At 51.2% G+C, this 27995-nt stretch overlaps 1 protein-coding gene across 3 annotated transcripts in view; it reads left to right on the top strand.

Annotated features, from left to right (window-relative positions):
- SYT6 (synaptotagmin 6) overlaps window positions 1-26651 on the top strand; it is a 45719-nt gene extending 19068 nt beyond the window's left edge. Inside the window, exons 3-6 of one of the 3 annotated variants that reach the window (XM_024764908.1) lie at window positions 15157-15277; window positions 19761-19932; window positions 21143-21272; window positions 26580-26651. In XM_024764908.1, coding sequence (XP_024620676.1) covers window positions 15157-15277; window positions 19761-19932; window positions 21143-21272; window positions 26580-26651 — 495 coding nt within the window. Of the gene's footprint in view, window positions 1-15156; window positions 15278-19760; window positions 19933-21142; window positions 21294-24836; window positions 24855-26579 lie in introns of those variants that run through there. The other 2 variants (XM_024764906.1, XM_024764907.1) reach the window with 2 other exon arrangements.
- The last annotated feature ends 1344 nt before the right edge of the window (window positions 26652-27995 follow it).

Raw genomic sequence — 27995 nt, 5'->3', positions numbered from 1 at the left:
ATGCGAGAGGGAAGCCTAGTCACAGGGTTCTGTGTCCATGAAATAAGTATAAACCAGATGCTTGGGGAAAACAAAGCTACCCCCTGCTCCTGGGCCCAGAGAGAATAATGAACAGCATCGCTGGGCCAGTTCAGAGCCTGGTCTTTGAACTCCAAAACCTTATGAACACCTCTAAGCTTCAGTTTCTTCAAAGGGGGTGGAGGTAATCATAAGACCTAGTTCATGAATTTGCTATGAAATGTAAATGAGGTTCTTAAAGACACAGACCTACCAGAGAATGGACTTGAGGATATGGGGAGGGGGAAGGGTAAGCAGTGACAAAGTGAGAGAGTGGCATGGACATATATACACTACCAAACGTAAGATAGATAGTGGGAAGCAGCTGCATAGCACAGGGAGATCAGCTCAGTGCTTTGTGACCACCTAGAGGCGGGGGATAGGGAGGGTGGGAGGGAGGGAGACGGAAGAGGGAAGAGATATGGGGATATATGTATATGTATAGCTGATTCGCTTTGTTATAAAGCAGAAACTAACACATCATTGTAAAGCAATTATACTCCAATAAAGATGTTAAAAAAAAAAGATTTATAAAAACAAGTAACTGAGATAACAGACGTAAAGCACTGACACACACTGCTTCACCAGGGCTCCAGAAGCATTAGAGGAAACCAGAACACTGGCTAGTGAAGGTAGCGGATATGACCCCCGAGGACAACCTTTCAGAAAACCAAGCTGGTTTGGCACGGTCGTTGAGCGAGTGGCCCTGTGGTCCGGCTGCGTGGGTTTGAGCCACATCTCCCTCCTCTTTAGCAAAGTGGGCTGGTTAATATCTTTGTGAATATCTCTGGTGCTTGCGTCCTCATCTGTAAAATATGGCCAAGAGTAACCCCTAATCTATAAACACAGAGCTCTTAGCCACGTGCCCAGCACACCGCGAGTGCTTGATGAGTGTGAGCTACGAGTGGGACCTTGAAGGCTCTTCCCTTGTAATCATCCTCACCGTGGTGGAGGTTAGCAGTCTCTGGAGTCCAGGGCTCTCAACTTTCCACTGCTGCCCCTCGGGGTCTTGTTTATTTGCATGTCCCCTGTAGCCCTTAACCCTGGCCTTCACCTGTAGGTACTCAATTCATACATGTGGAATGAAACTGGAAAGTGAAAGAAGGGGATTCCAAAGTGGTTTAGGGGTTAAAAAACTCCATCTAGCATCAACTGGGCCGCCCAGGCTTTCAAAGCCTCTGTTTTCTGATCTGTAAAACGAGAAGGGATCTTTGTAATATCCAAAGACCCTTGAGCTCTTATACTGATTATCACAGAGAGGTCTTTACTCTCAAACTGCTAATTGCAGTAGTTGCAGAAGGTGCTTGGCTAGGAATTCTATAAAGAGACCCACTTCCCACCTTAGTCTCTAAGAAGGGCGTGGGCCAAAACAGAGTGGCGGGTGCTCTGCAGAGCCGTGGGGTGCGTGGTTGGCGGTGAACGCAGGTCCTGGAATCTGTGATTTCGCATTGCCTGGCCTGGCAGGAAGGGGCCCGGATCAGCCTAAGAAAGGCTTACCACCTTGAGGACAGGTGGCCTCACTGCTGCAGACAGGAGATGGTGCTGTCTGGCGTGAGAGCAGAGGCAGGTGGAGGTGGGGTGAGAGGAGGAGCTGAGAGAGGACGGCAAGGAAAGCCAGGCTGCATCTTGCGTAAGGAGCCTGAGAGGTGGGCCTGAGAGATGGGGGTGTCCAAGGAGTAGCAGGCCCCCGGTCAGCAGCAGTCACCACGAAGGGGCCTGGGCGTTTGAGGAAGTGTATGAAGAGCCTGCTCTGCACTAGACCCCCCGTGCGAGCGGTTTAAGTGCACACATTCGTTCATCTTCACGGTTAAGCCCATTTTACAGATGAGAAGGTGAGGTCATCTGGTACAACGCTTTCATTTTACAGCTGAGGAAACCGCAGCTCAGGGAGGCCCAATGACGCACCCTAGATCACTCGGCCAACCGTCAGCAGAGCTGGGATTTGAACCTAGGCCTCCTGGCTCTAAGTTCAATGTTACCCCTAAGTTTATCCTGTTGCTGGGGACACCTGAGCTGGTGCCTGGAGCCCAAGAAGACCCACAGGTGTCCTTCCCTAACCCCACTTATTGAAGATCCTTCTGGGTGGGGAAGCCCAGGGCTGGGAGAAAAGAATGAGGCAGGCTGCTAGCCAGCACAGCTTCCCATGGGCCTTGAAGTCAGGAGCTGTGGCCTCTGAAACCCAGGCCAGAAGATGTCCTCATTCCCACCCTCTATCCAGGGACGTGCCCAGGGCAGCTGCCCCTCTTCCTCTTCCTGACTCAGATGTCCACAGAGCACACCTGGCCCCTCAGCCCACCAGGTGGGCTTTGGATAGCACATCCATTGGGTGCAGGGCCACCACCTGCCCCAATATGGCAGGAGAATGATTGTATGCTCACTGCACGTAAATTTTGATCTTTCTACTAGCAGCTGGCAAAGTCTTCCCTGTGGTTTCCTCATATGCCTCCAAATCAGGGGCTTAGAGCAGCTGCCCAATAGGGAACCACCTTGAGGATGGCTGATGCTCGTTGTCAGAGAGGGTTAGACAAGTTCAATGGCGTTCACGGTTATGCAGCTGGAACGGAGTAGAGTAGGGATTTGAACCCTGGGTTCTGCCCCAAACCCCACGCATCCCCCACTGGGGCTGTTTTGTAGCAGAATTGTGATGCCCTCCCCTCTGGTTAGATGAAGAGCCAAGACCTCAGCGTCCCACCAACCCCCCAGCTGAGAGTTCTTTGTTGATGACTATTGTGGGTCTGGATGAGGGCCACTGAAATGCCTGGAAACTTGAGAAGGCCAAGGACACTGGAATTCCCAGCTTTGGAGAAGGGAAGGCAGTCAAAACTGATACTGTCTTCAAGACTGTGAAGGCATAATGTCTGCGTTATGATGAAACAGCAGGTGGGAGCTAGGAGGGAAGGGTGTAAGTAACCTGGGAGGCACTGGGATGCACGTCAAGGAGAATTTCCTGAGTTCCAGGATGATGGAACACTGCGAAAGGTGTGAGTGAGATGTCTTTAAAAAAGGCCTCATTTGTTGAGTTTAATGTAGTCCTGCTTGGAAGCTAGGATTGGATGAGTTGACCAGTCACTCGTGGTCTCTTGCTGCCTAGTGGCATGTGGAGCTGTCTTGCACCGATCCACAAAGATCCCACACCAAGGGAGTGAATTCCAAGATATGATGCTTGCCACTCTCCCAGGAGGCCCACAGGGACTGTAGACCATCCCCTCGCCCCACCTTAAGACCTGAGGAAGCCGGAAAACAAAAGTGAGGAAAATAACTCCAACTTTGCAGGACACAGAGGGAAACACTTTACCTGCCCAAAATTTCTTCATGAAGGGTTTCCTCCTCCCAGACCTGGTGTCTGCACCCCAGAGAAGTTCAGGTGGGAAGATCCATGCAGAGAGAGCACAGGGTCCTTCCACTGCTGGCCCGGCTTCCTCCTCTCCCAGTCTTCTTGCATGAGGCAGTGTCCACTGGAGCAACTTAGCACTGGGTGAGATGATGACATGTAGGTGCATTTCATGAGGAACGACTGACTGAGGATGCCGGCACTGTCTGCTTGAAGTGAGCAGGAGATGGATCCCCTCACATCACACACTTGTCCCCTTTCAAGAGGAGGCAGACTGGGGCAGCCAGAGAGAAGCAATGACTCTGAGTCTCAGAGCCTTCCTCTTTAGGGCTTCTTGCTTCCAGAACACTGAAAAATTTTGCTTTCAAAACCCACATGGGAGGGACTTCCCTGGTGGTGCAGTGGTTAAGAATCCCCCTGCCAATGCAGGGCACACGGGTTCAAGCCCTGGTCCGGGAAGATCTCACATGCCACGGAGCAGCTGGGCCCATGCACCACAACTACGGAGCCTGCGCTCTACAGCCTGTGAGCCACAACTACGGAGGCCACATGCCACAACTACTGAAGCCCGTGCGCCTAGAGCCCGTGCTCCTCAACAAGAGAAGCCACCGAGATGAGAAGTCCGCACACCGCAACAGAGTAGCCCCTGCTTGCCGCAACTAGAGAAAGCCTGCACGCAGCAACAAAGACCCAACGCAGCCAAAAATAAACAAATAAATGTATTAAAGAAAAAAAAAAACCCACACGTGTCCTTAGCCCACCTGATCCTCAATAACCAGGAGCAGAAGGTAGGTGGAGTGGAGCACAATTCCAGAGGAGGCTGGGTGGCATGAAGGAGGAGAACAAGGCCTCAGAGTCAGCAGACGGGAGTCCAAATCCAGACCTGGTCGATCACTCTGAGACCCTAGGTGTGATTACTTAACCTCTGTGATCCTCAATATGGCAATAATTGTGGGTTCCTGCCAGGAATGTTGTATGAACGAAATGAATTAAGTACAGTATGGTAAGTACCCAGCATGGTCTCTACAAACAAGCAGATGCTCCATATGTGTCAGTCCCCTTCTCTCTTGACTTTGGCTTTGATCACGAAAATAAGGAGACAAAGTGGAAGCAACGTCAAAATCCCGGCCAGAGTGTGCGTGGTCAACTGGTTCTTCTAACTCCGCGAGGCAATGGTTCTCAGCCCCTAAGAATTCCCTACAGGGCTTGTTAAAATATGGAGTGCCAGGTCCCACCCCCTGTGAGGGTGGGCCCAATAATTTGCATTTCTGGCAAGTTCCAAGTTCTGCTGCTGTGTCAGACCTTTTTAGAGCGCTATCCAGTTTTCTTAAACCATCTAAATCTGGGTGAGGCCCCTTCTTGCTAAAACTCGGCTCTGCGGCGTGCCTGAGGCGCGTAGGGAAAAAGTGGAGGGTGACGGTGAGCAAGCACTCCAGGTGGATCAGCGTGGCTTTGATCCATCGGAACTTTGTTTGCACCTAAAAAAGGAGAAGAGGCCCTTCTATGATCCTAACTTTTGCTTGGCAACACTGATATTGAATGACTTTCGTCATACTCCATGTCACAGAGGCTCTAACAGGGTCTTGTCCAGGGCAGCCTCGGAATCTCCTCGTTTGCCTTACGTTACAAACCGAGCATACAGAAGAATCACCTGGGAAGCCTGTCAATCATTCGCACATGTAGGTCCCACCCTCAGAGATCCTGACTCTGTAGACCTGGGGCGCAGCTCAGGAGTCAAGTCCCCACCTCCCCAAGTGAGTCCAACTCAGGAGACCTCCAGACCACACCCTGAGCAACAACTTATGAGGCTCCACCCTGAGCTGTCACCCACATGGACACTGCCGGACAGACCCGAGGCTGAGGTTATGCAAGGGCCCACACCCATCCTTTTCACCGCCTTCTAACCAGGTGCACCCCACGAAGCTGAGTTGCTCATTAATTCAACAAATACTGGTGAGTCTGTGTTATTTATTTACCAGGCACTGTGCTCAGTCCCAGGAATATAGTGGTGAGTAAAATACGGGACAGGGACCAGGGTAAGGTAAGCCAGGCACCAAGAGGGCAGAATGTATGGAAGCATTCGCTCTTGGAGGCATGCGTGAGTGAAGCTAAGAATGAGGGCCTCCACCGCCTTTGCTTTTGCACCCTGGGCACTTTGGTTTACTCTGCCCTAGTTCTGGCCCTGGTAAAACAGATCCAGTCCCTGTCCTTTGGGAACACACAGTCTAGAGCAGGGGCTGTGGCTTTGGAGGAAGCGGCCTGAAGGATGAGAGGACACCTGCCATATGAAGAGTTGTGAAAAGAATGATCAAGCAGAGGGAGATGAATGTGCAAAGTCCCGGCGGAGGCGGGGGGCACAGTTGAGGAGCTGAAAGAGCCTGAGGGGCTAATGCGTAGTGAGGAGGGCTGAGGCAGGGGGAGGGGGAAGGGTTGGGCCCTGATCATGTAGGGCCCTGTAGGTCTTGGGAAGGGTTTTGGGCTTTTATTCTACCACAGGGGGAAGCCACTGGAGGGTTTCAAACAGAGGAGTGGCGTGGTCCATCTTACAGTTTTGGAAGTGCTTTCTGGCTGCTGTACGGAAAGTGGGGCAGGAGAACAAAGGGAAGCAGGGGGCCTGTTAGGAGGCTGTGGCATGTGAGCAAATGAGAGGGGATTTTGCCTTCTGTGTGGCACTGGAGGTGGAGAGAGGTGGGTAGACTCAAGATTGAATTGAGAAAGAATTGACAGGGCTTGGTGTTGAACTAAGTGCAAAGGAGCAAGGAGGGCAGGCATCTATGACGAGGTCTTGTTTCTGCCTGGAGAAACTGGATGGATGGAGGGGCCATTTCCTGAGTTGGAGAAAACAAGAGGAAAATGTAAACAGAAGAAGCTCAGAGTTCACCCTGAGCATCTGAGAAGTTTGAATTTCTGTGAGATGTCCAGGATGGGATGTCATGTTGGACATACGAGGCTGGCATCTAGAGGAGAGGTCGGTGAAGGCGCCGTAAATTCGGGGGTCACGAGCATGGAGATGGGTGTTAACGTTGTGGGTGAGTGAGGAGAGAATGAGTGTTTAGAACCCACTGCTTAGCGGTAGGGACAGGAGGAGGATCCAGCAGGGACTGGAAGGTAGCTGCAGAGGCGGGAGGAGAACTGAATGAAGAGAATGCTTTAAGAGCAGCATGGGCAATTCCATGAAAGGCTGCAAAGAGGGTCTTCGGAGAACAGCCTCATCACAGCAAGACCCAGAGGTCTGGAGCATCTGGAGACAGGTGAAAACCTAAACCTTCAGGTCAGCGAAGATATGAAGAAGCTAAAGACCCCATCACCGGTGGTTCAAGCACGTGCCCTCATCTGGCAGCAAAGCCCTGCCTGTTGACATCCCCGGGGCACCTGTTTGCAGAAATGTTCCTCCGCTGTCCCAGGAGACTTGCCCCACTGGGACCAGGGCAGCTTCCCTCCTGCTGAGAGCCCTGCGGCCACAGCCCTGCTCAGGCAGAGAGCAGATCACTCACCACTGAGTTGCCCGCCCTTTCTGGGGGAAACTGAGAGCTGTTTGACAGACATGCAGCAGCACAACTTGAGGCAAGAAATGCAGACAGATTCTCATCATTAAGTTCATTAACGTGCCATTAACTCCTCTCTGTCATCAGTGAATATGCCCGTGGATGGACCAGAGCGGAGGTGAACTCCTCGACCCTGGTCTCTCACAGACAAGCACCCATGGTGCAAACTTTTCCACTTGACCAGGCATTGCCTCCATCTCTTCTAGAACTTCCCCAAACTCTGCTCTCCTCCGACTCCTTCCAGCCCCTCATAGCTCCTCTCCCTCTCTACCCACTTTTTTTTAAAAGTCATTAGGAAGAGATCTGTATGTCCCAGTGTGATTCTGACTCATGGATATTTGCCCAAAAGTAATGGTGCGTGTGAAATGCTAAACCTCTTTTCAAGGGCAGGTTCACGAAGGAGAGGCTGTGAAAACGTTTCCTAAATAAAACCATCTGTTTCCCTGAAGATGTTCAGATAGAGAAACATTTGTCTCCCACTGATGTGCTGTGGTGTCTCAAGGGGTCCCCCGGGACCAAACCCACCACGAGAGTCTCCCTCACCTCCCCGCTCCCTGTGAGCTAGAGGGCCTCCTTCTCCATGGGCTGGGCTGGGTCCCAGGCTTTCAGTGTCCACAACACAGGCTGCAGCCGGAGTGTATGGAGTTCGTTTAAGGCACCTCCATTCTGCTAGATCATTTATTCATAACGCTGCAATGCCCAGTGGGGCAGAAAACACTTGAGAGAAAAAGCAGGCACACAAGTCAGAAGAAATAGAAGCTGCCCCAGCTCCCAGCAGGGAGCCCAAGCAGCACAACAAACACAGCCCACCCTTCTACCCCGGCCACCCCCCGCATTGGGCATTCTCCCCAGCCCTGCAAGCCCAGACCCGAGGCGGAGCAGGGAACAGCCCGGGGCTCACAGCCGGAACCCCCATCTGGCACCCCAGGAGAAGCACCCACTCCCTCCGCTCCCCTCCCCCAGCAGAGAGTTGATTCAGCCATGCGGGCACGCACGGGGCAGCCGGGGTGCCAGTCTCCACCCTCCTCCACTGCATCCCCTTCGGCCAGTGGGTCACCAGATCCCGCTGATTTCTTCCCAGATGTGCCTTGCCGGCCTTCAAGGCGTTTGTAACTCCTTTCCGCTAGGCCATTAGACCCAGGGGCCACGGGAGACACCCCAAGTCTGACCAGAGGAGTGAGAGGAGGTGACCCAAGAGGAGGGAACAGGACAGCTGGGCTGGAAAGAGGAGTGTTGTCCAGGACAGTCAGAGGGAGGGAGAGGTTATTTCAGGCAGTGGAAAGAACAGGGTGAAGACACGAAGGTACAAAAGAACCTGGAGGGTTTGGGAGGGGCGGTTATAGAAAGGCAAGATGCTGTAGTGCCTGAAACTGTGGGCCCTCGAGCCTGGCTGCCTGGGGTCACATCCCAGCTCTGCCATGTAGTAGCTGTGGGCTGGGCCAGAGGCACAGCCTCACTGCACATCAGGGTCCCCGTGGAGAAAATGCAGATAACCATAGGCTTTTGTGAAATTTATATGGCTCAGTACGTATGAGCACTTAGGACAGGAGAGCCCATAGTAGGGCACCTGGACCAGAATGGTTGGCAAGAAAGGCAAGGGCCAAATCATGAAGAAACCTGAATGCCACACGTTGCTGTGGGTAAGGGATTTTCAAGCTGACTCCTAGAAGCTCCAAGGAGGGGTTGAAGGGAGGAGCTCTGGGTGCTTTGTCTCTAAGCCACTTTTCATCCGTTGTATATATTTGGACTTCTAACAATGTTTCATTTGAAGAAGAGTTTTCCAGTTACAAAACAGGTATGGAATGGGGAGCCACTGAAGGATTCTGAGCAGGAGAACGACCCCCTGTTTATAGCAAGGAGGATAGATCAGAGGGGTCGGGGGGAGGGAGTCAGAAAGCTGGGAGGTCCAGGCAAGAGTTGGTGCAGGTCAGAGCTAAGGCAGTGCAGGCGGGAGGGGAAGAGAGGGCCTCGGAGTCTGCGGACTCTTAGGTGGCAGAACGGCATGGCGGGGTAACTGACTGGGTGTGGAGGCTGCAGGAGGGCAAGGAAGCTGGGATCCTTCTGGCATCCACTCTTCCCCCGGCCATTCATTTTCTGCAAGCCTGCTGAGGTCCTGCTTTTCAGAGGGGAGAAAATGCAAACATCTTTCAGGGCCTCTGAAACCTGGGCCTGTCTCCCTAACCTGGGGCTCCCCAGCACAGCACCTGTCAGCCACTCCCGTGGTGGTCCTCACTCTTCCCTCCTGGCAGGCCCTCAGGCTCACCCTGCATTCCGTACCCCTCCCTACCCCTGGCCTGAGGGAGCCAAAGCAACTGAATCAGCTGCTCTTTTAACCCTGTCTTATCTGAGCGAAGAACAGATGCCCTCAGTCCCAGCCCTGGTTCACCCAGCGCCTTCGGATACTCTCTTGCTTACTTTATTTTTGTCTCCCTCCTCCAGAATATAAGATCCTGGAGGGCTGGGACTCCGTCTGTCTCACCACTACTGTCTCCCCATATTTGGGAACCTTTAGCAGGCGGGTGACGAATGAATGACACACGTGAAGATGGTCTCTGGTGTGGCGGTCTGGGTGGAGGGTGGTGCGGTGGGCTGAGAGGGAAATGGGGCAGAAGATACCTGCAGGGTCAAGGGCAAGCTGCTAGGTGTGGACCCCGAGGCAGACACGGTGGGCCCTGCCCTGTTCACAGCCTTGTCTGGGCTCCTGTTGCCCACCCTGCGTCCACGTTGCCCTCTAGCCACGTGGGACCTCCGCGCCTGCCCCCTGTGTCTTTATGCACCCGCTGACCCCCCTGCCTGGAATGTGCTTGCTTGTTTCTTCTGCCGTCAGCTCCTTTCACTCACCTCACTGGATCCTACCAAGCATCACCCCCTCTGGGAAGCCTACCCTGAAATCCCTCTTAGAGCTTATTCTTCCCTCCTCTACCTCCTACATCTGTCCACACTTCTCTTACAGTGCTCACTGATCAAGCCAAATACCACTGCTTACCCACGTGCCTTTCTCTCCCCTGCCCCCGCACCAAGACTGTGAACTCTTGATAACAATAGTCATTATAGTTATAATAATTATAATAGCAGCTAATGCTTCCTGAGTGCTTACTCTGTGCCAGGCGCTATGCTAAGCGCTTTACACAAATTACCTCATTTAATCTTAACAGTCCTGAGAGGTAGATACTGTTATTAGCCCCATTTCACAGATTAGAAAACCAAGACCGTGAGAGGATTAAAGTAAGCCGCACTCCTCATCAATGTCAGAGCTGGAACCTGGACCCGGATCGGCCTGACCCCAAATCCATAGGCTCAACCATTCCTTCATCAAGCCAGTATTTCCTGAGCTCTTACTGTGAATCAGGCCCTGGGCTAGACGTGGGGGTTGATGATGAGTAACACCAAACCCTATCCCTGCTCCCAAAGAACCCACCGTCTAATGAAGACACAGCATTCATCATATAATCCCCACAGTCAAGGTAAAGGTTACGGTCGTGGTGTGGGCTCTGAAGAGGTCTGGGGGGCTGTGGGAGCAGTCCCGGCATCCAGCCTCCACATCTGATTCACCTCTAACCCCGCTTCCAAGCCCCAGGCCTACACAGAGGCTCACTGGCCATTTCTTTACCCATTGGAGGCAAACTCGCTTCCACTCCATCTCTCTTCCAGCCCCCCAGCCCCAGGGTAACTTAACAGCACTTCCTGCCTAGTGCTTCAGAGATCCTTGTACCCTCCTGTGGCTTTTCTGAAAGTGTAGCGGATGCTTCTCTGCTGTTGATGGGAAATTCAGGCAAGCCACTTAATGATTAAGAGACTAGAAGTGTTCTCTAAGAGATGGGGAAGCGTCGTTCTTGTTTCGCTCAGCCTGGATTCCCAAGAGGGATGCTGAGGCATTGACGCCGCTCATTGCCTATTTAGGAGGAGGAAGGCTAGCCCTGGAGAAGAACAAAAAAACACTTGGGGGGCATTAGGAACGGAAGGAATGAGTGTCTTTGAATTTCAAAACAAAGTTGCTAGATACCTTGAGGTGGCTAATAAACAGACACCAGTTAAGCATCCTTGGGCCATCTCAGTTGATGATGCCTGACAATGGATTTTCCAGTTTGAATGCTTGGTTTTTATGGCTGGCAGGGACCTTAAGGCTACAACATCTAGTGCCACGCCCTCATTTTTACAGACCGAAGCCCAGAGATGTGAAATGATGAGCCCGACATCTCTGGGCTAGTTAGTGGTGGAGGGACTAACGCCTCCACAAGCAGTGACTTGTGGTTCACTGCTGTTTCCGGGACAGTCCACGGATAGGAATTCTTTTTCTATGCCTACGGCTGTGTGAGTGCATCAAGGAGAGAGAAGTGCTTTAATGAGCTGTTGCAGATGGGCAGCTGGGGACAGCAAGGGCAGTGTGGTGCAATAGATGGCCCTTTACAAATCTTCCTGCCCAGACGCCTGGATAGTGCAGCCAGGGGAGAGTGCTACCATAACGGGCGACAATGTACCTGGACAGGCTGTATGCATGTAAGGACAGACTGCTCCAGGAGCCGACATCCTGGCTGAAGGCCTACCCCCTGCAAGCATTAGCCTAGACGCTTACCAGCTGCTACTGGGCTCAGACCCACGCTGTCAGCCCCTGGGTTAGCAGTCCAGAGGGGCAACTTGGATTCTGCTGCTTTCTGGACAGCAGTGACCTCCCCAGCACCAGGGAGCTCATTACCAGCCAGGGGCCATATGGCGGCCTCCCCTGACAGAGGGTGAAGATGAAAGCAATAAGACACTGGCTGTTCTGCGGCCCCTGGTCACCCCTGGTTTTATTAAAGCCAAAGTCGCAAACATCCCTAATGAGGATAAAAGGCTGGCAAGGTGCACAGGATCTGGGGCTGAAACCCCCTGAGAAAGGGGTTGGTGCTGAGAGAACCCAGGAAGGCCGCCCATGGGGTCAAGCTGGGCCTGGCTTTGCAGAGAGGAAGGTGGCGAACAGGAGATGCTGACTCTGTTTGCTTAGCTCCATCTATTTACTCAAAAGTAACCCATTTATTTTCCTTTATCAAATAACCCGTCCTCTCCTGCCTACGTGTGCAGGGGAATTAAACCCCCCTTGATCCACGGAGCCAAGAGCAGCTATCTTGCCATCAGGTCCAGCGAGGCCCAATCACCCACGGCAGAAAGTCCTGGACTGGGCTTCGGGCCCTCCGGCCCCAGTTTCCTCTCTGCGTCCAAGTCGTAGCGGGATATTGGCTCACTCCCTTTGCCTGTCCGGGCCCAACGATGGAGGGTGGAGCTCACTATTCAGTGCAGGGACCAGGATGGGGGTGGGGGTTCCAAACCTCGCTGCAGACTCGCACCACGAGTGCCCCCCAGCTGCCACAGTTCTACCACGAAAGGAGGGGGCCCGCTGGGTCGGTGCTGTCCCTAGAGGGAGCCATCCTTGAGGGCAGCCCATAGCACCCCAGGTGATTCCGTTCACCCTGAGGGATCTCCCACATCCCCAGGCAAGTCTCCCAAGCTCACAAACCAATCATCTCAGACTCCTGCGACAAGACAGCCTTCGAAGGCTCCAGAGTAGCCATGTGGGGAAACGGTGACAGCAGCCTTTTGTTCACCCCCCTCACAGGGGGGCCCTAGGAGCTTCCAGATTCCTCACCAGGGCCCTAACATGATCCGGGCGTGTGTGTAGCTCCTCTTGTACTATCGGGCACCCCTGAAGCTCAGCAGGTGTAAAGCAAAGCCCCTGCCCCTAAGGGGCCTCCAGTCCCTGGACGGCATGGGAGGGCCCAGCTGCAGCAAGGCAGGGACTCCGTAACACCTGTGAGCAGCTCAGGGACAGAAAGTGCTGCAGGGGTGTAGGGGAGATAATGCTCTGTGTGGGCTGGACCCTGGGCGAGGACCCCTGTGAGGGGCATGGCCCTGGGCCCTACAAGATGCATGGGATTGTCCAAGCAAAGATAAGAGGAGGAGCCATTTTGGCCAAAGGGACCAAAGATATACCAGCCAGTTGGAGCAGAGGGTTGGCATAGAGGAACAGAGAGAAATAATCAGGTGAGGAGGGAAGACAGGACCCAGTTGTTGAGGGTTCGGAATGCAAGCTGGGAAGATGGGCCTTGATTCCAGGAGCCGAACAAGGGGAGCCACTGAGAGCGTGCAAGCAGCAGCGCTGGCCTATGAAAGGCTTAACTTCACCAAATAGTCATTTCCTCCTGTGTGCAGTAGGGATACTAAGATCACCTACCTCACAGGGCTGTGGTGCGACTCGACAGAGATAATTTAGCAAAGGATTTGGCGCCTGGTACACATGCAATAACCTTGGTTCTTATTCCTGTTATTGAGTCTGAAAGGGTTTCTCTAAGTCTGGGCAGGATTGGAGAGTTACAAGGAAATAAAGGGAGCTGGAGACCTCTTTGTACCTCGGTACCCCCGCCAGAGATGGAACATTCAGCCAGGTGCACTGCTGACCTGACCCCTGCTGCATGAGGGGACAGTCATACACCCACAGCACCTGTCACGGGCCACTTCCTGTGTCTCCCTGAGGGAGAGGGAGATCCTGATGCCTTCTTTTAATTGGTTACACCCCACTAAACATGGTGCCTCTAGCAGGTTCTCAGCAAATACAAACAGAAGAACAGGTGAAGTTGTGGTCTAAGGTCTAGAGGAGCCAGGGTTACCTTGAGGTGCTCCCTAGGTGGGCTGGGAGGGCGTTGCTCTCCTAAGGGTCGGAGTCCAGCTGTGTCTCCCACCAGCCACGCAAGCCTGGTTGGGACTTTACATCCAAGTTTAAACACTGAATTCTCCTCTGTGAGATGGAGGGAATAATGACAATGCACCCTGCCTTGCACAGTGGCTGTGAGCCTCAGAGGTGGAGCTGCCCATCACAGAAGAGCTTCGTGGGGCACAGGAGCTCGTGGGTGTTGGTCTTGGCTCTTGTGCTGGGGTGGGGTGGTGGGGGTAGCTCTCTCTACGCTGTGTCCAGCTCTGCCCCAGCCAGACACCACCCTTCCACCCCTCACACCCACCCCCAATACCCCCGCCCCCTCCACCTCTTCACCCAGGGAGCCGGGAGGATTCACCTGCTACTCCTGGGATTTGATTCACCAGCGGGTTAAAAAAGGACAAATCCTGGGCTAGGGAAAGGGTGGGTATCAGTGCCACCTAGGGGAGAGCATTGAGACCACAGGCTCTGGAAGGGGTGGCGGGTTATTCTCCAGGTGAGGCCAAGTATCAGGGGTCTCTTGGCATCCCCAGTAGAGGGTGGTTCTTTGTGAGGAGAAGGGACAAGAACATTGAAGCCACCCTTGACTGCTCTCTTTCTCAAAAGTCACCTCCTCCAGGAGGCCTCCCCGGCTAGCCTGTCTAAAATTTCAACAACTGTGGTCTCACCCATGAGCATTTCATATCCTGTTTCCCTGCCTTATTTTTTTCTCCTTGATCCTTTTTACCAACTTACTTACCATCTTTCTTGTCCTTTGTCCTATTAAAATGTAAGCTCCGTTAGAGCAGCGATTTTTGTCTATTTTGTTCTTTTCCATATCTCCAGTACCCAGAGCAACACCTGGCACATAGCAGGTGCTCAATTACTACTTGTTGACTGACTGAGTGAACAAATGGATATCTGCATCTGAAATCAGAGCCAGCCCAAACCCCGACCTCCTCTTCTTCTACCCTGGGTCTGGGAGATTTAAGAGAGGAAACACCTCCATGTCTTGGAGCCCCACGTCAGCCTCAGAGCCCGAGGGAGAGGTTTTGCAGTAACAGCACCCTCATCCACCAGGCGTGGCACAGGAAGAGGAGGCAGTCCAGCGGGGTGGGGAGAGGGCACCCCTGATGGCCAGAGTGGGTCTTGTACAGAATACTGTCATGACCCCAGGCCAGGCAGGGTGGGGAGTCAAGGGGTCCAGTGACTGAGAAGGGTAAGTTGGAGAATAGGGCTGGGCCCCAAAAGGCCTGATGGTCTGGAGGCTGCAGACAAAGAGCATAGGTATGGCAGGTGAGGCCAAAGCAGGAGGGGGAGGACCAGGACCAGAGTCTGATTAGAGCTCAGAAGGAATACTGAAGGGGACAAATTCTGCTGAAGAGCCAGCGTTGTTATCATTGCCTTTTATACCCAGTTACTCTCAGCATAGAGGCCAGAACGTCAGGCCTTAAAGACATAGCACTCTCCCTCAGAGAGCCTTCTCCTGGGCTCCGGAGCGGCCCTGCAGCCGCACTGGAGCTGTGTGCCCCTCATCTGCCCTCTTGTCTGCTTCTTTGCAGGAAAGCGTGGATTTGGGAGAGATCATGTTCTCCCTCTGCTACCTGCCCACAGCAGGCAGGCTCACCCTCACTGTGATCAAATGTCGGAACCTCAAGGCGATGGACATCACAGGCTACTCAGGTACCTCTCCTACCCGAGTGCTTGCCAAGTGGCCTCCCAGCAGCCTGGATATTAGGATGTGGAAAGATGTTCAGAGAGAAGGGGGAAGAAATGTCAGTATTCTTCGAACAGGAGCACAGCCCTGCAGGCAAATTGTCTGGCTTTGAATTCCAGTTCTGCCACTTCCTTGTGGTGTAATGCTTTGGTTTCCTGATCTGGAAAAAAAAAAAAACAAAAAACTTACACAGGTTGCTTTAAGGATAAACGAGTTAGTTCAAGTAAATGCTTAGAAATGTGCCAGATACATAATAAGCAGTCAGTAGATATCGGCTATTACTATCATTCTTTCTCTTTGAGGATGGAGAGAATAAGAAGCAAATAAATAGGTGAAAAAAATTAAGGAACATCTTTCTAGTTTGTGTGAGGCCTCAGGACTTCCAAGGGTTATGTCAAGTTTGAGTGTCTTAAGTGTTTGTAGGTCCACGCAGCGACGGCAGCCCTGCAGACCGAGTCAAAGGAACAGAGGCGCTGAAAAGCAAAGTGCACTTGTATTTGAGGTTTTCCTGCAGGGCTCTGGGCCTCTGTCTCAGCACCAGGAGAGCTGCTAGGTACAGCAGGAGAAAGAAGTCCTGTTCTAGCAACCGAGGAGATGCTGGTTTGGATGCAGCCTCAGAGCCTGCAGACTGGACCCAGCGTCAGAGGTTTGATCCTTTTCCACGATTCTGCAAGTCATTGTCAGAGAAGGTTTTTGAGTTTTGATATAACAGAGGAGTCCCAGGAGCCTCCTTCCCCGTGTCGGCTCAAATTAGCCCAAGGGATGGGGTAGAGCATCCCAGAGAGCAGGCACGTAGAACCGCCTGGGCTGCACTCAGTAGCAAATGCAGGGAAAGGCTTGGTTTGTTTCCCTAGACCCCTACCCAAGAGGCTCTTCTGGAGATCCCAGTTAGCGATATAGATCCACTCCACAGGTGCCTCTGAACTTGGCTGGGAGTATATGGAAGAGTTTTCCTTTTACTCATTAATTATTTCCTTAGTGTAATCACAGTTGCCATAAAGAGGTGACCGTCTAGCTGAAAATATCTGGGCCCAGGCCCAACCTGGTGCATTTGGAAGAAGATGAGATATTAGGCCTTGAAATATGAGATTTCAGGGAAGGGTGGTCAAGAAACACTGAAGTGAGGTGTATCTGTTGTGGCTTTGAATCCCTCAGAGCCTCTGCTCCCAGCCCGCACTGTCTCTCTGCAACACTCATACCTTCCAGGCCCAAAGCTGCCCCAGATAGCACCTGACCCAATGCCTCTAGCACCTGCCCTGATGCCTCTCCTTCCGCTGAAGCTACCACCACACATCAGGATGTGGTGAGGAGCTTAAAGAACCTCTTCTGACACGTGCAAAGCTCTTAGGCAGCCGCAAGCTGGCTTCCTCCAAAAATACAACCAATGTAGATTGCATTTTAATATCAAAATAAGTGTGTGCAGGGACAGAAATTCACTGAGGACGCTCAAGACTGCTGAAGGAAATAGGATTTTGCTACCCAAGTCCCCACACTATCTTCTCTGGTGTAATTAAATTGATGTGCTAGAGAGAGAGCTTACAGCGAAGCCGCCAAGGTAATCGTAAAGGCTGTTCCACATCAGAAGGTTGGGGGTGAGAGACTTTTCTCACGCTAAGTTCTAACCTCCCTCTCATGATTGCCTCTCTTTTCTACCTGGGTTTGGAATCTGGTATTAAATCTCAGCTTGATTCTGAAAATTCAGGGGTCTTCTTTTTGCTAGGGATTTCTATTTTGTTCATTGAGGTAAGCAAGTGTCTGGGACAGTTCATGGAACACACTAAGCATTGAATAAGTATGTATTGAATGATGAATGAATTTATAGGATAAAGAACTTTGTGGGGACACACCTGCCAGGGGCCTCTCAAACTAGATCTCCTGTTTTGGAGGATAAGTTTGAGGTTGCCTTCAGCCCGGACTGCTTTGATGTTGGACTAAACTAGGGAGTGGATGTTCTTGATTCTTGCCTGTTCTTGATTTATATGACTTTGACCTCTAAAACCAAAGACCTTCCTATTCTCCTCGATCTAAACTAGTCGTGAATCAATTCTTTAAGCCTATCCACTAGAGCCATGACAATAAAAAATAATACAAAATAATAATAAGGATCAGTATACCCCGAAGGGATGGTGAGTGAGTAAACACACCCATCTCTGCCACATCTGGTCTGTACTGCTTTGAGTCTAGTGGTTACAAATGTAAACTTTGGAGTCAGACCTAAGTTGAAATCTTAGGCAAGTTTCTTAATCTCTCAAACCTCAATGTCCCTATCTATAAGAGGGGGATGATGAATATTTTATAGGGTTGACATGAAGTTTAAACGACATGATATGTGTAAATCTCTTAGCGTGGTGCCTGACACACACTGCATGCTGAATTATGATGGCCCTCATGACAAGGAGGCTGAAACACACTGCTGGTCGTTGTGCCCCCTCCCTCAGCTGCATAAACATCATTGGCTGCTGGAGAGGAGAGGGCCTCAAAGGTCGTCTGGAGCCAGCATTCCATTAGAAGCACAGGCTTCTGCCCTAGAGCAAAACCCCTAAGGAACAGTCCTCTCTCTGCTTAGCCTCTTGGATGATGGTGAGAGTATGGGTTCCTTCAAGGGAAACACCCACTGAATTTTATAAATTAGATACACCCCATACGAGTGAATAGAGGTAGGGAAGGAAGCTGAGAATCTTCCAGCTAGTCATCAGGCATTTGCCTAGTGGCCCGTGGGACAGGTGGCTCTGTCACATCTTTCCAAGCCTGGCGACATGGAGGTTTGCTCCGCTGTGGGCGTGTATGGAAATAGGCATGGCAGGGGATGAGACAGCACTTGGGCAGCCTCAAGCCTGAAGACGCTTTCCAAGGCAATGTTCACACTTCAGGAGCATAGAGGTTGCCAAGTTAACAACAGGTCTCAGAGGTAGCTGTCCCACCCATCTGCTTGGACCTCAACACGGTCCGGGGCGTATCCATAGAGAATGGAGCCTGCGGACACGAGAAATCTGTCTCACAGCAGTTCTAGGAACTCCTCCTTCCTTTTTACTGAACGTCCTCCTGAGAGAGAACTCTTGCAAATGGGTCGTCAGAGACAGCAGGGTGATTAAACACCTCATGGTCTCCCCAGGTACCCCATAAACCCGAGTGCCCCCATGGCTAAGGCACAGCTGCTGCTGTCACGTTGGTGAGTCCGTAGCACATGTGGGCATCTACAGAACTGCCTTTAAGGCTTGAGTTTCTGATCCCATGTCACGGGTCTCTGTAGCTTCCCCAAAGCTGTGCACCTCTTCTGCCACCTGAACAATTCCCCAGGGAGAATGAGCGCCTTGTTGGGTACTTGGGTGCCCAGGAGATAGAGCCATACGCCTGTGAATGAGGAGCCGGGAGCGGCTGCTTTGTCCGCACCTCCTGACAGAGTCACAGGAGCCCTGGCTTCTGGGCAAGCAGGTGTCTCAGCACATCAGTGTCTCAAAAGCTATAATTACCTGTGAGTTGCCGTCCCGTTTCTTGAGTTGTGCAGCATAAATAACAGTTATGACGGTGACTGAGACACCTGAGCGATGAGATACAATCGGTGTCACTTCACTTGGATGAGTAGAAAATTTCAGGGTAGGAAGCTGACCGTGAAATACCCATTCAGAAAACTAAAGAAGAGACAAGGATGGGAGGCGCGTGGGAGGTCAGTAAAAAGACATCTCCTCGAAGGCTGGAGAGATTCCAAGATCCCACTGAGAGATGAAATGGCAGCCGGCCACCCTGAATCCCAGGAGGCTGCCTCACTCAGTCCCCCGGCCACGGCCCCCTCCTCCTCCACTGCCCAGAGTGGGCAGGGAACAGCTTCCGGGGAGGCAGAGAGCAGGGCTCCTACCCCCTCCCTGATGCCAGATGGAAATGTGCTTGATGGGACAATGACACCCATAATCCTGTCCTCAGGTAGGGAGGACCGGACAAGCATCGTGACTGTCCCTGTTCATTTACTCTGTCTCATTGTTGCTCCTCGGGTGTCATTGATTCTATTTTTACCCACTTTATGCTTTGGTTAATAATGCTGACAAGACCCCCCAGAGAAAAGGCTCCAAGTAGGTGAAAGGAACAGAGTGCCTTTGTTCAGCTTCCCCGCCCTTTGGAGCCAGCCAGCCAACCATAGAGTTGAGATTTAGTGAACTGCATACCCATGGGCAAGTATCCTGTCTGATTTGGGGCCAGTTTCCCCATTAGGGGAAGTCCGTTAAACACTCTGCTAAGAAGCCTGAGGTCACCAAAGACTCTGTGTTATTAAGCACAGAGCATCTGCAGAGACAGGTGTGCTACATAAATACAAGGTGTTTTCATTATTTTAACAGCCCACTGATACCATCTGAGAATAACAGTAGGTCTGGGACTTCCATCCTTCTGCTGCACACGATGTTTAAGGACATCTGTTTAACACGCTCCCTTCCCTTCTCACTGCCCCCATTGGCACAGATCCATACGTCAAAGTGTCCCTGCTTTGTGATGGGCGGAGACTGAAGAAGAAGAAAACCACCATAAAGAAGAACACCCTCAACCCCGTCTACAATGAGGCCATCATCTTTGACATTCCCCCGGAGAATATGGATCAAGTCAGTCTGCTCATCTCGGTTATGGATTATGATCGGTAGGTACAGGTCCCTGAGGGCCACGATTCCCTGCCCCTCGTCCCCACCTCAGTGCAGCACAGGGCTCTTTGACCTTGGACCTTGTGGTTCATGGCTCAGACACTCATTGGTCTCAAATCTGGCTCCACCCAAGGAGGGTACAGGAGTTTGAGGAAAAGCATGGATTCCCCGCCAAAGTAGAAGCTCAAGCTTCACTTCCCAATGGGCTCATTTCCATCAGGGGCTGCCCCACCCATCAATTTCCCTGAATTCACCCCCGACTATTCCCATTCCTCCATCTGGCATCTGTCCTTTAGAATCCCGCCCACTCCCCTCCCCCCATCCTCTCCATTCCCACTGCTGCTACCACTCCCACTTGGGGATGTCTGTGCAGCCCTCCTAGCTGACCCCTGGCTCCATCACTTACTGCCTCAACCCAGCCAACATACCAAGGCACACCTTCCTAAAAGACCACTTTGTTCCTGGGCCTGCCCCTCTCAAGAACCATCAGTAGCTCCTGCTGTCTGGACAAGCTCTTCCCCTGGACTCTCGAGACCTTCCAGATCTGGACCCAGCATATCCATCCAGCTTGATTTCCCCCACCTTGTATGTGTTTCTTCTCCACCACTTTCCAAATCCTGCCTCGCCGTCAAGGCTGGCTCAAACACATTCTCCAACTACATCAGCCACTGTGACTCCTTCTCTCCAGGTGTCACTTTCACTGAAGGAGAAAAAAACCATGCAGTAAAGCCTCAATCCAGGATCTTTAGCACAAGTTCCCAGACATAGTAGATGCTGGGTGAACAAATATGAGTGATGATTGATGTTCTTACTGAGCGAATAAATCACATCACAGCCGCTAGGTACGGAGAAACGGTGCTCAGAGCAGGTTGATTTATTTCCCAATAGCGCTAATGTCTCAAGTGCTCGCTGAGTCAAATCAAGGAAGAGACTTAAGCTCTCCCACTCCCCAGAGTCAGGCCATCTGCCCACCATTCCTGAGATTCTAAACAAGTTGAGAACTTTTTGCTCATCTGTCTGTGTCCAATGTCCACCCAAGGAGGCTGGGCGGTATTTCACTGCCACTGGCACCCTGAGGCCCTGCCAAGCATCTGTTTACAGAGCTCAGTATTCTGAGTTAGACCTGGGGGGCTGAGACCCAGACCGCGGGACTTCCCTTTCTGAGAGCATGTCTGGTCACCGATGCCGGGCCATGTGTTTCTCCCTTAGAGTGGGCCACAACGAGATCATAGGAGTCTGTCGTGTGGGGATCAGTGCCGAAGGCCTGGGCAGGGACCACTGGAACGAGATGCTGGCATACCCGCGGAAGCCCATCGCACACTGGCACTCCTTGGTGGAGGTAAAGAAATCCTTCAGAGAGGTGGGTGAGGTCACGCTTGGCCCTTGGCATGTTTGCTGCATGGCAGCGTGGGCTGGAGAATGGCAGTTGGCTGCTGCGAGACCTCGCCTTTGTGGGTCCTTGGGGGGCACTGGCGGGGGGAGATACACGCTTCTCACCCAGGGTGTAACAGGCAGAAAGGAAATGGGGGAAGATGGTGGGAAATTGCTTGACAAAAAGCCTTTGATGTTGAGTATATTGAAAGTGACACTGAGTTCAAAACAGAAAAGAAAAACTTGGAGGAAGCCTTCCCAGCAGCTCACTGTGCCAGGTCCGGAATGCTTCCACGAAGCCCCTGAGCCAAGTCAGTCCTTTCAGAGAGAGCCCCAAGAGGGTGAGATCAGAACTTGGCAAGAAATTCTACCCCTGTCGAAGCAGTAAGCTCCCTGAGGCTCTAGCCAGACAGTCCTGGGGCAGTTCTCGCCACGTGGATGGAGCTGGCCAGAGAGAGGATCCTACCCTCGTGAATGTTGCTTCTCCCCGTTGTTGGAGAAGACAGTGTGGCTTCAAGGTGGCCCAGTTTCCAGCCGGATCCTAACAGAGATGTAATGGACACAGCACTGCCTGGGAGTCCCGAGACTTGGCCTCCAGCCCTGGACCTTTCCAACTTGCCTCATAATCTTGAGCTAGCTATTGCTCTCTCAGCTGCAAAGAAAATGTTCCTTCCAGTGACACAAGCCTGCCCCACCTCCACCAAACGGTACCAATTTAAGATCCTGCCGTTCATCACCTTGGTGGTCCTCCGGCCAGCTTTTTCTTAAATGGTTGGGGACATGGGGGTAGCCAAGCAAGTTTTAAACCTCATCTTATTGCTTCCACCCATATCCTAGAAAGCCAGGTGATCATTCTCTCATTTTAATAGGTTTCCAGCCAGGGAGTCTAGAGAGTTGTATAAAAATTGGAAAATCTACTAATAGAAAAATAAGCCACATGGCCCCTCAGCTTAAAAAATAGCGTAACCCCTTCCCCGTGTTCTATGACACAGAAAAGGTGTGGGCAGCAAACCCAGAGAATCCGCCGTCTCCTCTTCCTTCTCAGGGTGGTCCAGCCTGCTGGCCGGCAGCGTGAGGCTTCACATTTCTGTCTGGTGTTTGTCTTGATTTTACTACAGCTGTGGAGCTTTAATGAGTGAGGCCAGTCCCTCAGCTCCTGGGCTCCCCTTTCTTCCAGAAGGCCCTCTCTGCAGGGTGTGGGTGAGGTACACACAACCAGCCTGCACCTACACAGGAGGCAGCCAGTGGGCATCCAGCACCTCACTGACTACAGGGCTGATTCAGTCTAGAGAGGGGCTGTGGCACCCCTCCTTTTAAAATCCTTTGCAGATATTTAAGGATAGAATAAGTATACTAAAACATTCAGGATGGCGTGGGGCAGGGGCAAGGAATGGGAGCTGAGAGGCCTCTGATGGGCCGCAGGGCCTCAGGCACCTCACTGCCCCACCTGCTCTTCAGTTTCCTGGTTGGTAAAATGAGGGGGTGGGCTCCTCCCATCTCAGCTTTTCTAGGAAACTCTGGCCCAAAATGACAGGATGACAGGTGGCAGGTGAGCCCACATCCTGCGTCGCCTTTCTGACCTTGAAGTTGCAAGAATCCATTGCTATTGCCGGCTTAGTCTGGCCACACAGACTGGAGTAACCAGCCAACAGTGGCTGGAGATGGGGCTGAGGTGCAGGGTAGCACAGAGGGGCTGGGGCTCGGCCCCAGCATCGCTCTCCATGACGCATACCACCTAATTAAGCCAAATAATTGATTTCAAGTCCTGTTTCTTTGAGAACTCCGACTCACTGGTCCAGACTACAAAAGAAAGATAAAGTAGAACCAAGCCCTTGAAAATGAATATTTGATAAGACAGAAAAGGGAAAGTAACAGTATATGGAAAACGGAAAGAGAATAAATTGATTCATATCCTTTGGGTTTACTTTTTTCTTGACCTTGCACACCAAGTTCCCGAGACTTTCCCTTCCCCCACTCCCTGGCCTTCCATTTTCTGCTCAGCTGATCATTTCTCTGTGTGAAGAAGCTGAAAATGACATTCATCTTGGCAACTTAGGATTTCTTCAGTACAAATTTGTAAAAATGTGTACCTACACTTTTTAGCATCCATAGTTTAAGTACTTTTATAGAGATGCATCTAAAAACCACTAGGGTAATATTAAGTACACCCTCTTTGTGTTCATGTGATGCATTGTACTTGAACATTTATCGTCTCAATCATCCTTAGAGCTCCTGCCTTCTTTTTGGTCCTGTTCTGGACACTGAGCAAGAACCTTGCTCTTGGAGCTTGTTTCTCCCGTTTGTATAATACATACAAAACTCTTATTCTCCCCCTCCTGGGAAGATAAATGGCATCATATCTAGAAAGCACTATATTTATATTCCACATTTCTTAGAGGAGTTTCAAGTGCTGTGATCATTTCTTTTTTTTTTTTTTGTGGTACGCGGGCCTCTCACTGTTGTGGCCTCTCCCGTTGCGGAGCACAGGCTCCAGACGCACAGGCTCAGCGGCCATGGCTCACGGGCCCAGCCGCTCCGCGGCATGTGGGATCTTCCCGGACCGGGGCACGAACCCGTGTCCCCTGCATTGGCAGGTGGACTCTCAACCACTGCGCCACCAGGGAAGCCCTCATTTCTTTTTTATTAACGAGAACAGAGGGCACCATACTGGCTTGTTTGTTTGGAGTTTTAAAATTAGGTTGAAGGAACAAATTAACTGAAAAGGTATTTTTCCCTGCTGGGATTTTTTCATGAATAAAAATTGATTAAGCCACAGTGAGCATCCTTCCCCAGCAGAGGCTGTGGCCTCTTTCCTCTCAGCACTCCTGCCCAATGCTACGTGCTGTCGCTGTCACCACACACACAGCCCACGTTGACCAGCGATCTTCTCCAAGGCAGTTTACTATGAAGGGTCAAATTCAGATCATCTGCCAGAGATTTTATATCTCTGTTGGAATGTCACACATTTCAGAACAATAAAAGATCTCACTGGACCACAGCTGCCCTTGAATAATTATCCTCATTGGTGTCCCGGAGACCAATTCACTGCTATTTCAGAGCCACCATGATAAGCCTGCAGGAACCATTCATCTTCCCATTGTCCAGGAACCCCAACTCCTCCCTCTGTTTATCTTCACAGGAAAAATCAGGGGCTGGCAGGGGAGCCAGTGTGCCTTCTTCATGTGTCCTGGATAAACAATTATGCTCCGTGCAACTTCTCTTTGAGCTATTATATAAAGGAAAAAAGATGTACTCTGTGTAGCCGTTTCTTTTTTTCCTCCTCTGAGCTGGCCTATCAATCAGTCAGGTTGTTTAAGAGGCATGCTTACCCAGGGGAGAAGCCGGTAATTACAATGTACCTTTCACCGACATTAAAGGTTGTAACAGAAAAAGCAGAAGCTCTAAAATGAAGATCTGTTAAATGAAAGCATTAGTAATCATCTTATGTCACCTTCTGGTTAAGAAACACTTGAGTCAGAAGTCACAGTGGGCTCAAAAACCAGGCATTTATTTATGTAAAATATTTCACCAGGGAAACCCTCGGTTGTGATTTCACTCACGTGGATGCTGCAATCAGAGAGACTGCCACCGGAGTTAGGAGTAAGTACCTGATATGGCACCAAAGAGGTTAGGTTTCTTATTCCATTGTGTGTCTCCTTCTTCTCCTGATGTGGCCAGGCGCAAAGGTGGCCACAGGATGGAGCGGAGGGAACACTGAGTGTGGACGGAGTTAGGAGACCTGGCCTCAGATCCTGGCTCTGCTCCTAACTAGCTGTGCGTTGACCCCTCTGCGTCTTGGTTTTCTTATCTGCAAGAACAAAAGAGCTAGCCTCGATGATCCCCCAGACCTGCCTCCGGGTTTCGCATGCTAAGATTGCTCAGGCCCAGGTCACGCTATGGTGGTCATCAATACCTGCCTGTCCAGCCTTTGATTACTTGTAAAGATCTTCAGGTTGGCTTGCCCAGTGGGTACTAAAGGACCATGAAGGACCGAGCCTGGGGACAGGTAACAGAGGCTTTCCTAAGAGCCAGGAACATGAAAGCAATCAGCAGGTCTGGGTCTCTCCTCTGCGTTGTGGCTTCCCACAGGAGATGCTGGAAGGGATGGTCTAATCCTTAAGTGGCTCGGCTCTGTCTAGAAAGCGCTGTGTTGTGAGGTGTGGGGTGGAGAAGGGACCGCGTCCTTCCCCATCCTACCCCTACACATAACACAGAGGTGTAGTCCACATCTCCTCAGCCCCATCACTCCACATGGAGACCCCAAAAACCCATGAGAAGCAAAAGGGGCTGCACTTCAGGTTCAGAAAGGCCATCTCACCCACGTACCTAACTTCTCTCCCTGGAGCCTTGTCCCGCAGGCACCTACGAGAGTATCGCGTCTCCTCTGTTCACAGAAAGGATGGAGTGAGCAGTGGACACTGACTTGCTTTGAAGTTATACAGTCACCAGACGGCTCTGGAATATTCACAGGGTCAGATCCTTGTCCAGAAAACATGGCTCCAGCTCTGCCTGGCTTTTCAATGTAAAGAAGGGTTCGATGGCCCAAGGGTGGCTCATCCACCCTCAGCCCTCTCCTCACTCCATTACACCTAATTACATCACCATCTTCACAGAGGGGTTAGAGTCGGGCTGAGGGGGTGGCAGCCTGTGAGACAGGAGAGGGAGGAAAAGAAAGGTGGAGGCACCCGAAAGGGCAGGGGGCTGCCATCTCCTCCCACCTCTTCACAAGTTGAGTGTGAAGGCCCCCGGGAAGCGCTCAGACTGAAGAGGAGAGCCCAGCGCTGAAGCGAGATCAGGGCTTTAGCTGCACGAACAGCTCCCAGACAAATTGCTAAGAATTCACGATTGCAGGATCTTGGCCGTAAGGGCATACTCTGCAGACGGCCTCTTTCGCTGCTAACAAAATCCGATTTTCAGCGTGAAAAATGGCTGAAGCATTCAGAAATGGTCCGGTCATAGCACCTCATTAACTAACACACATGCACGCACGTGCACGCACGCACGTGGACACACACACACACCTGCACGCATGCATTCCACACGCTAGAGAAAGCTTTCATTATCTCTGCAGCAGGTCTTTTCTAAAACTCAGGCCTTCCAAACTAGAAGCTCGAAAGCTGGTCTCCTTACGTTTTTGCATGGCTAACAGCAAAATTCACGAAAGCTTATGAAAAGCCGGGAAAAGGTGAATTCAGTGCATGGGCCGGATGAGCTTCAAAAGTTGAAATGTACATTCCTTTGGCAACGGGTAAGTGGCTTTTTCTCCCCTCCCCAGTGGCAGGGCCGAGCCGCCAGCTTCGACAGCGAGAGCTCGTGCCCGTCTCCGAGACCACCTCCGACACCCTGAGCTGCACGCTGGCCAGGCCACACCAACGAGACTCAGCAGGGTTCTTTTTGCACTTGTTCAACCGTCTAAAGACAGTGCTGTGCAGCAGTGGCGGTAGGGGCAGTGCCTCTCACTCCAGAGTCTTAGCTGCCCCGTGTAGGTCAAGGCCGAGACAATTGTCGTGTGGTCGGATCTTAGTCTTTTCTGTCTCCCAAGGTGATGTTTTTCTGGTTTTTTCACTTTTTATGGATCTGCTGTCAGGAAGAAAAGAAGAGAAAAAAAAAAAAAAAAAGAGGGGAGAGCCCCGACATTGGTTCTATTAAATACAGTGTAACATAGTCATCTTTGAGGGGGAGGTGGTTTGAGTTTCTGAAATTTTGTGTCTCCACTGAACTCTCTAACCCCGGAGAAGAGGGAAGTGGGAGGGGCAATGGCTACTTTGTTAAGTGGGCTTCGGCGAAGAGCCTTTACAAAGGCTACTACTTACGACTCTTAGAAGCGCTTTGCTGATGTGACATAAACCGAGATGTGGACTCCTGGCCCCATGTGGAAATTGGGAGCATTCCGAGCTATCTGTGAACCTTCAGCTGGTCGTGCAGGGCTCCTCTCTCCCAGTCCTCGTGAATTGAACATGTCTTGATTCCTCATGGGAACTGAGTCACTTCCTTTAGGAATGATTCTGTTGAAACGAACATGCCCTATGTTTTCTGGCACGCCACAGTTAATGACCATATTTGTTTGAAAACAAGATCTTTGTTCTCAAAAATAACCTTCTTGTAAAAAAAAAAAAAAAAGGAAGCACACATGTTCTGGAATGATTTCTGCGTTATACTTAGCTTTATAGTTCCATGAAGTGTCAAGCAACTGTTTAAAATGCCTAAAGAGATCAAAGAAAAAACTACATAAAACGTTCTTTTCTGAATGGGAAGTTTTGAAATCCAAGGAATAGGTGTAGTCTTTTTATGAACAGTACCTTCTTGATTAAAACCAAGTCAGCTTAAGTCTATTTCAGCCCCCTAGATGCTAGGACAATGTTCATCTTAAACTTTAGTTCTATAGATTATTAAGGACTTTAGTGTTTGTTTCTGTGGTAGTGAAGGATTTTTTTTTTTCCTTAGATCTCTACCGTAGGTCAAATTCAGTTTAGGAAAAAAGAATGTTTGAACTATTCTGTATTGTAATCGTCCATTTCTGTTGAGTTAATAGTGGCCTTCCCACCAACCCCCTAGAACTAGATTGATTTGCTCCATCTCGGTCTGTATAGCCCTGGTAGATGTGTGGGTAGGTTTTCACTTCAGTTTGTGGCTGTGAAATGCCAATTTCCATAGCTGTGTGTGTGACTGCTGCTGAAGTCTGCTGAAGAAG

The sequence above is a fragment of the Neophocaena asiaeorientalis genome, unplaced genomic scaffold, assembly GCF_003031525.2.
Source record: "Neophocaena asiaeorientalis asiaeorientalis breed wild unplaced genomic scaffold, Neophocaena_asiaeorientalis_V1.1 scaffold62, whole genome shotgun sequence".
In the NCBI taxonomy this organism is placed as follows: Eukaryota; Metazoa; Chordata; class Mammalia; order Artiodactyla; family Phocoenidae; genus Neophocaena; species Neophocaena asiaeorientalis.
Note: the sequence above shows the minus strand (reverse complement) of the source record. Positions and strands in the feature narration are given on the sequence as shown.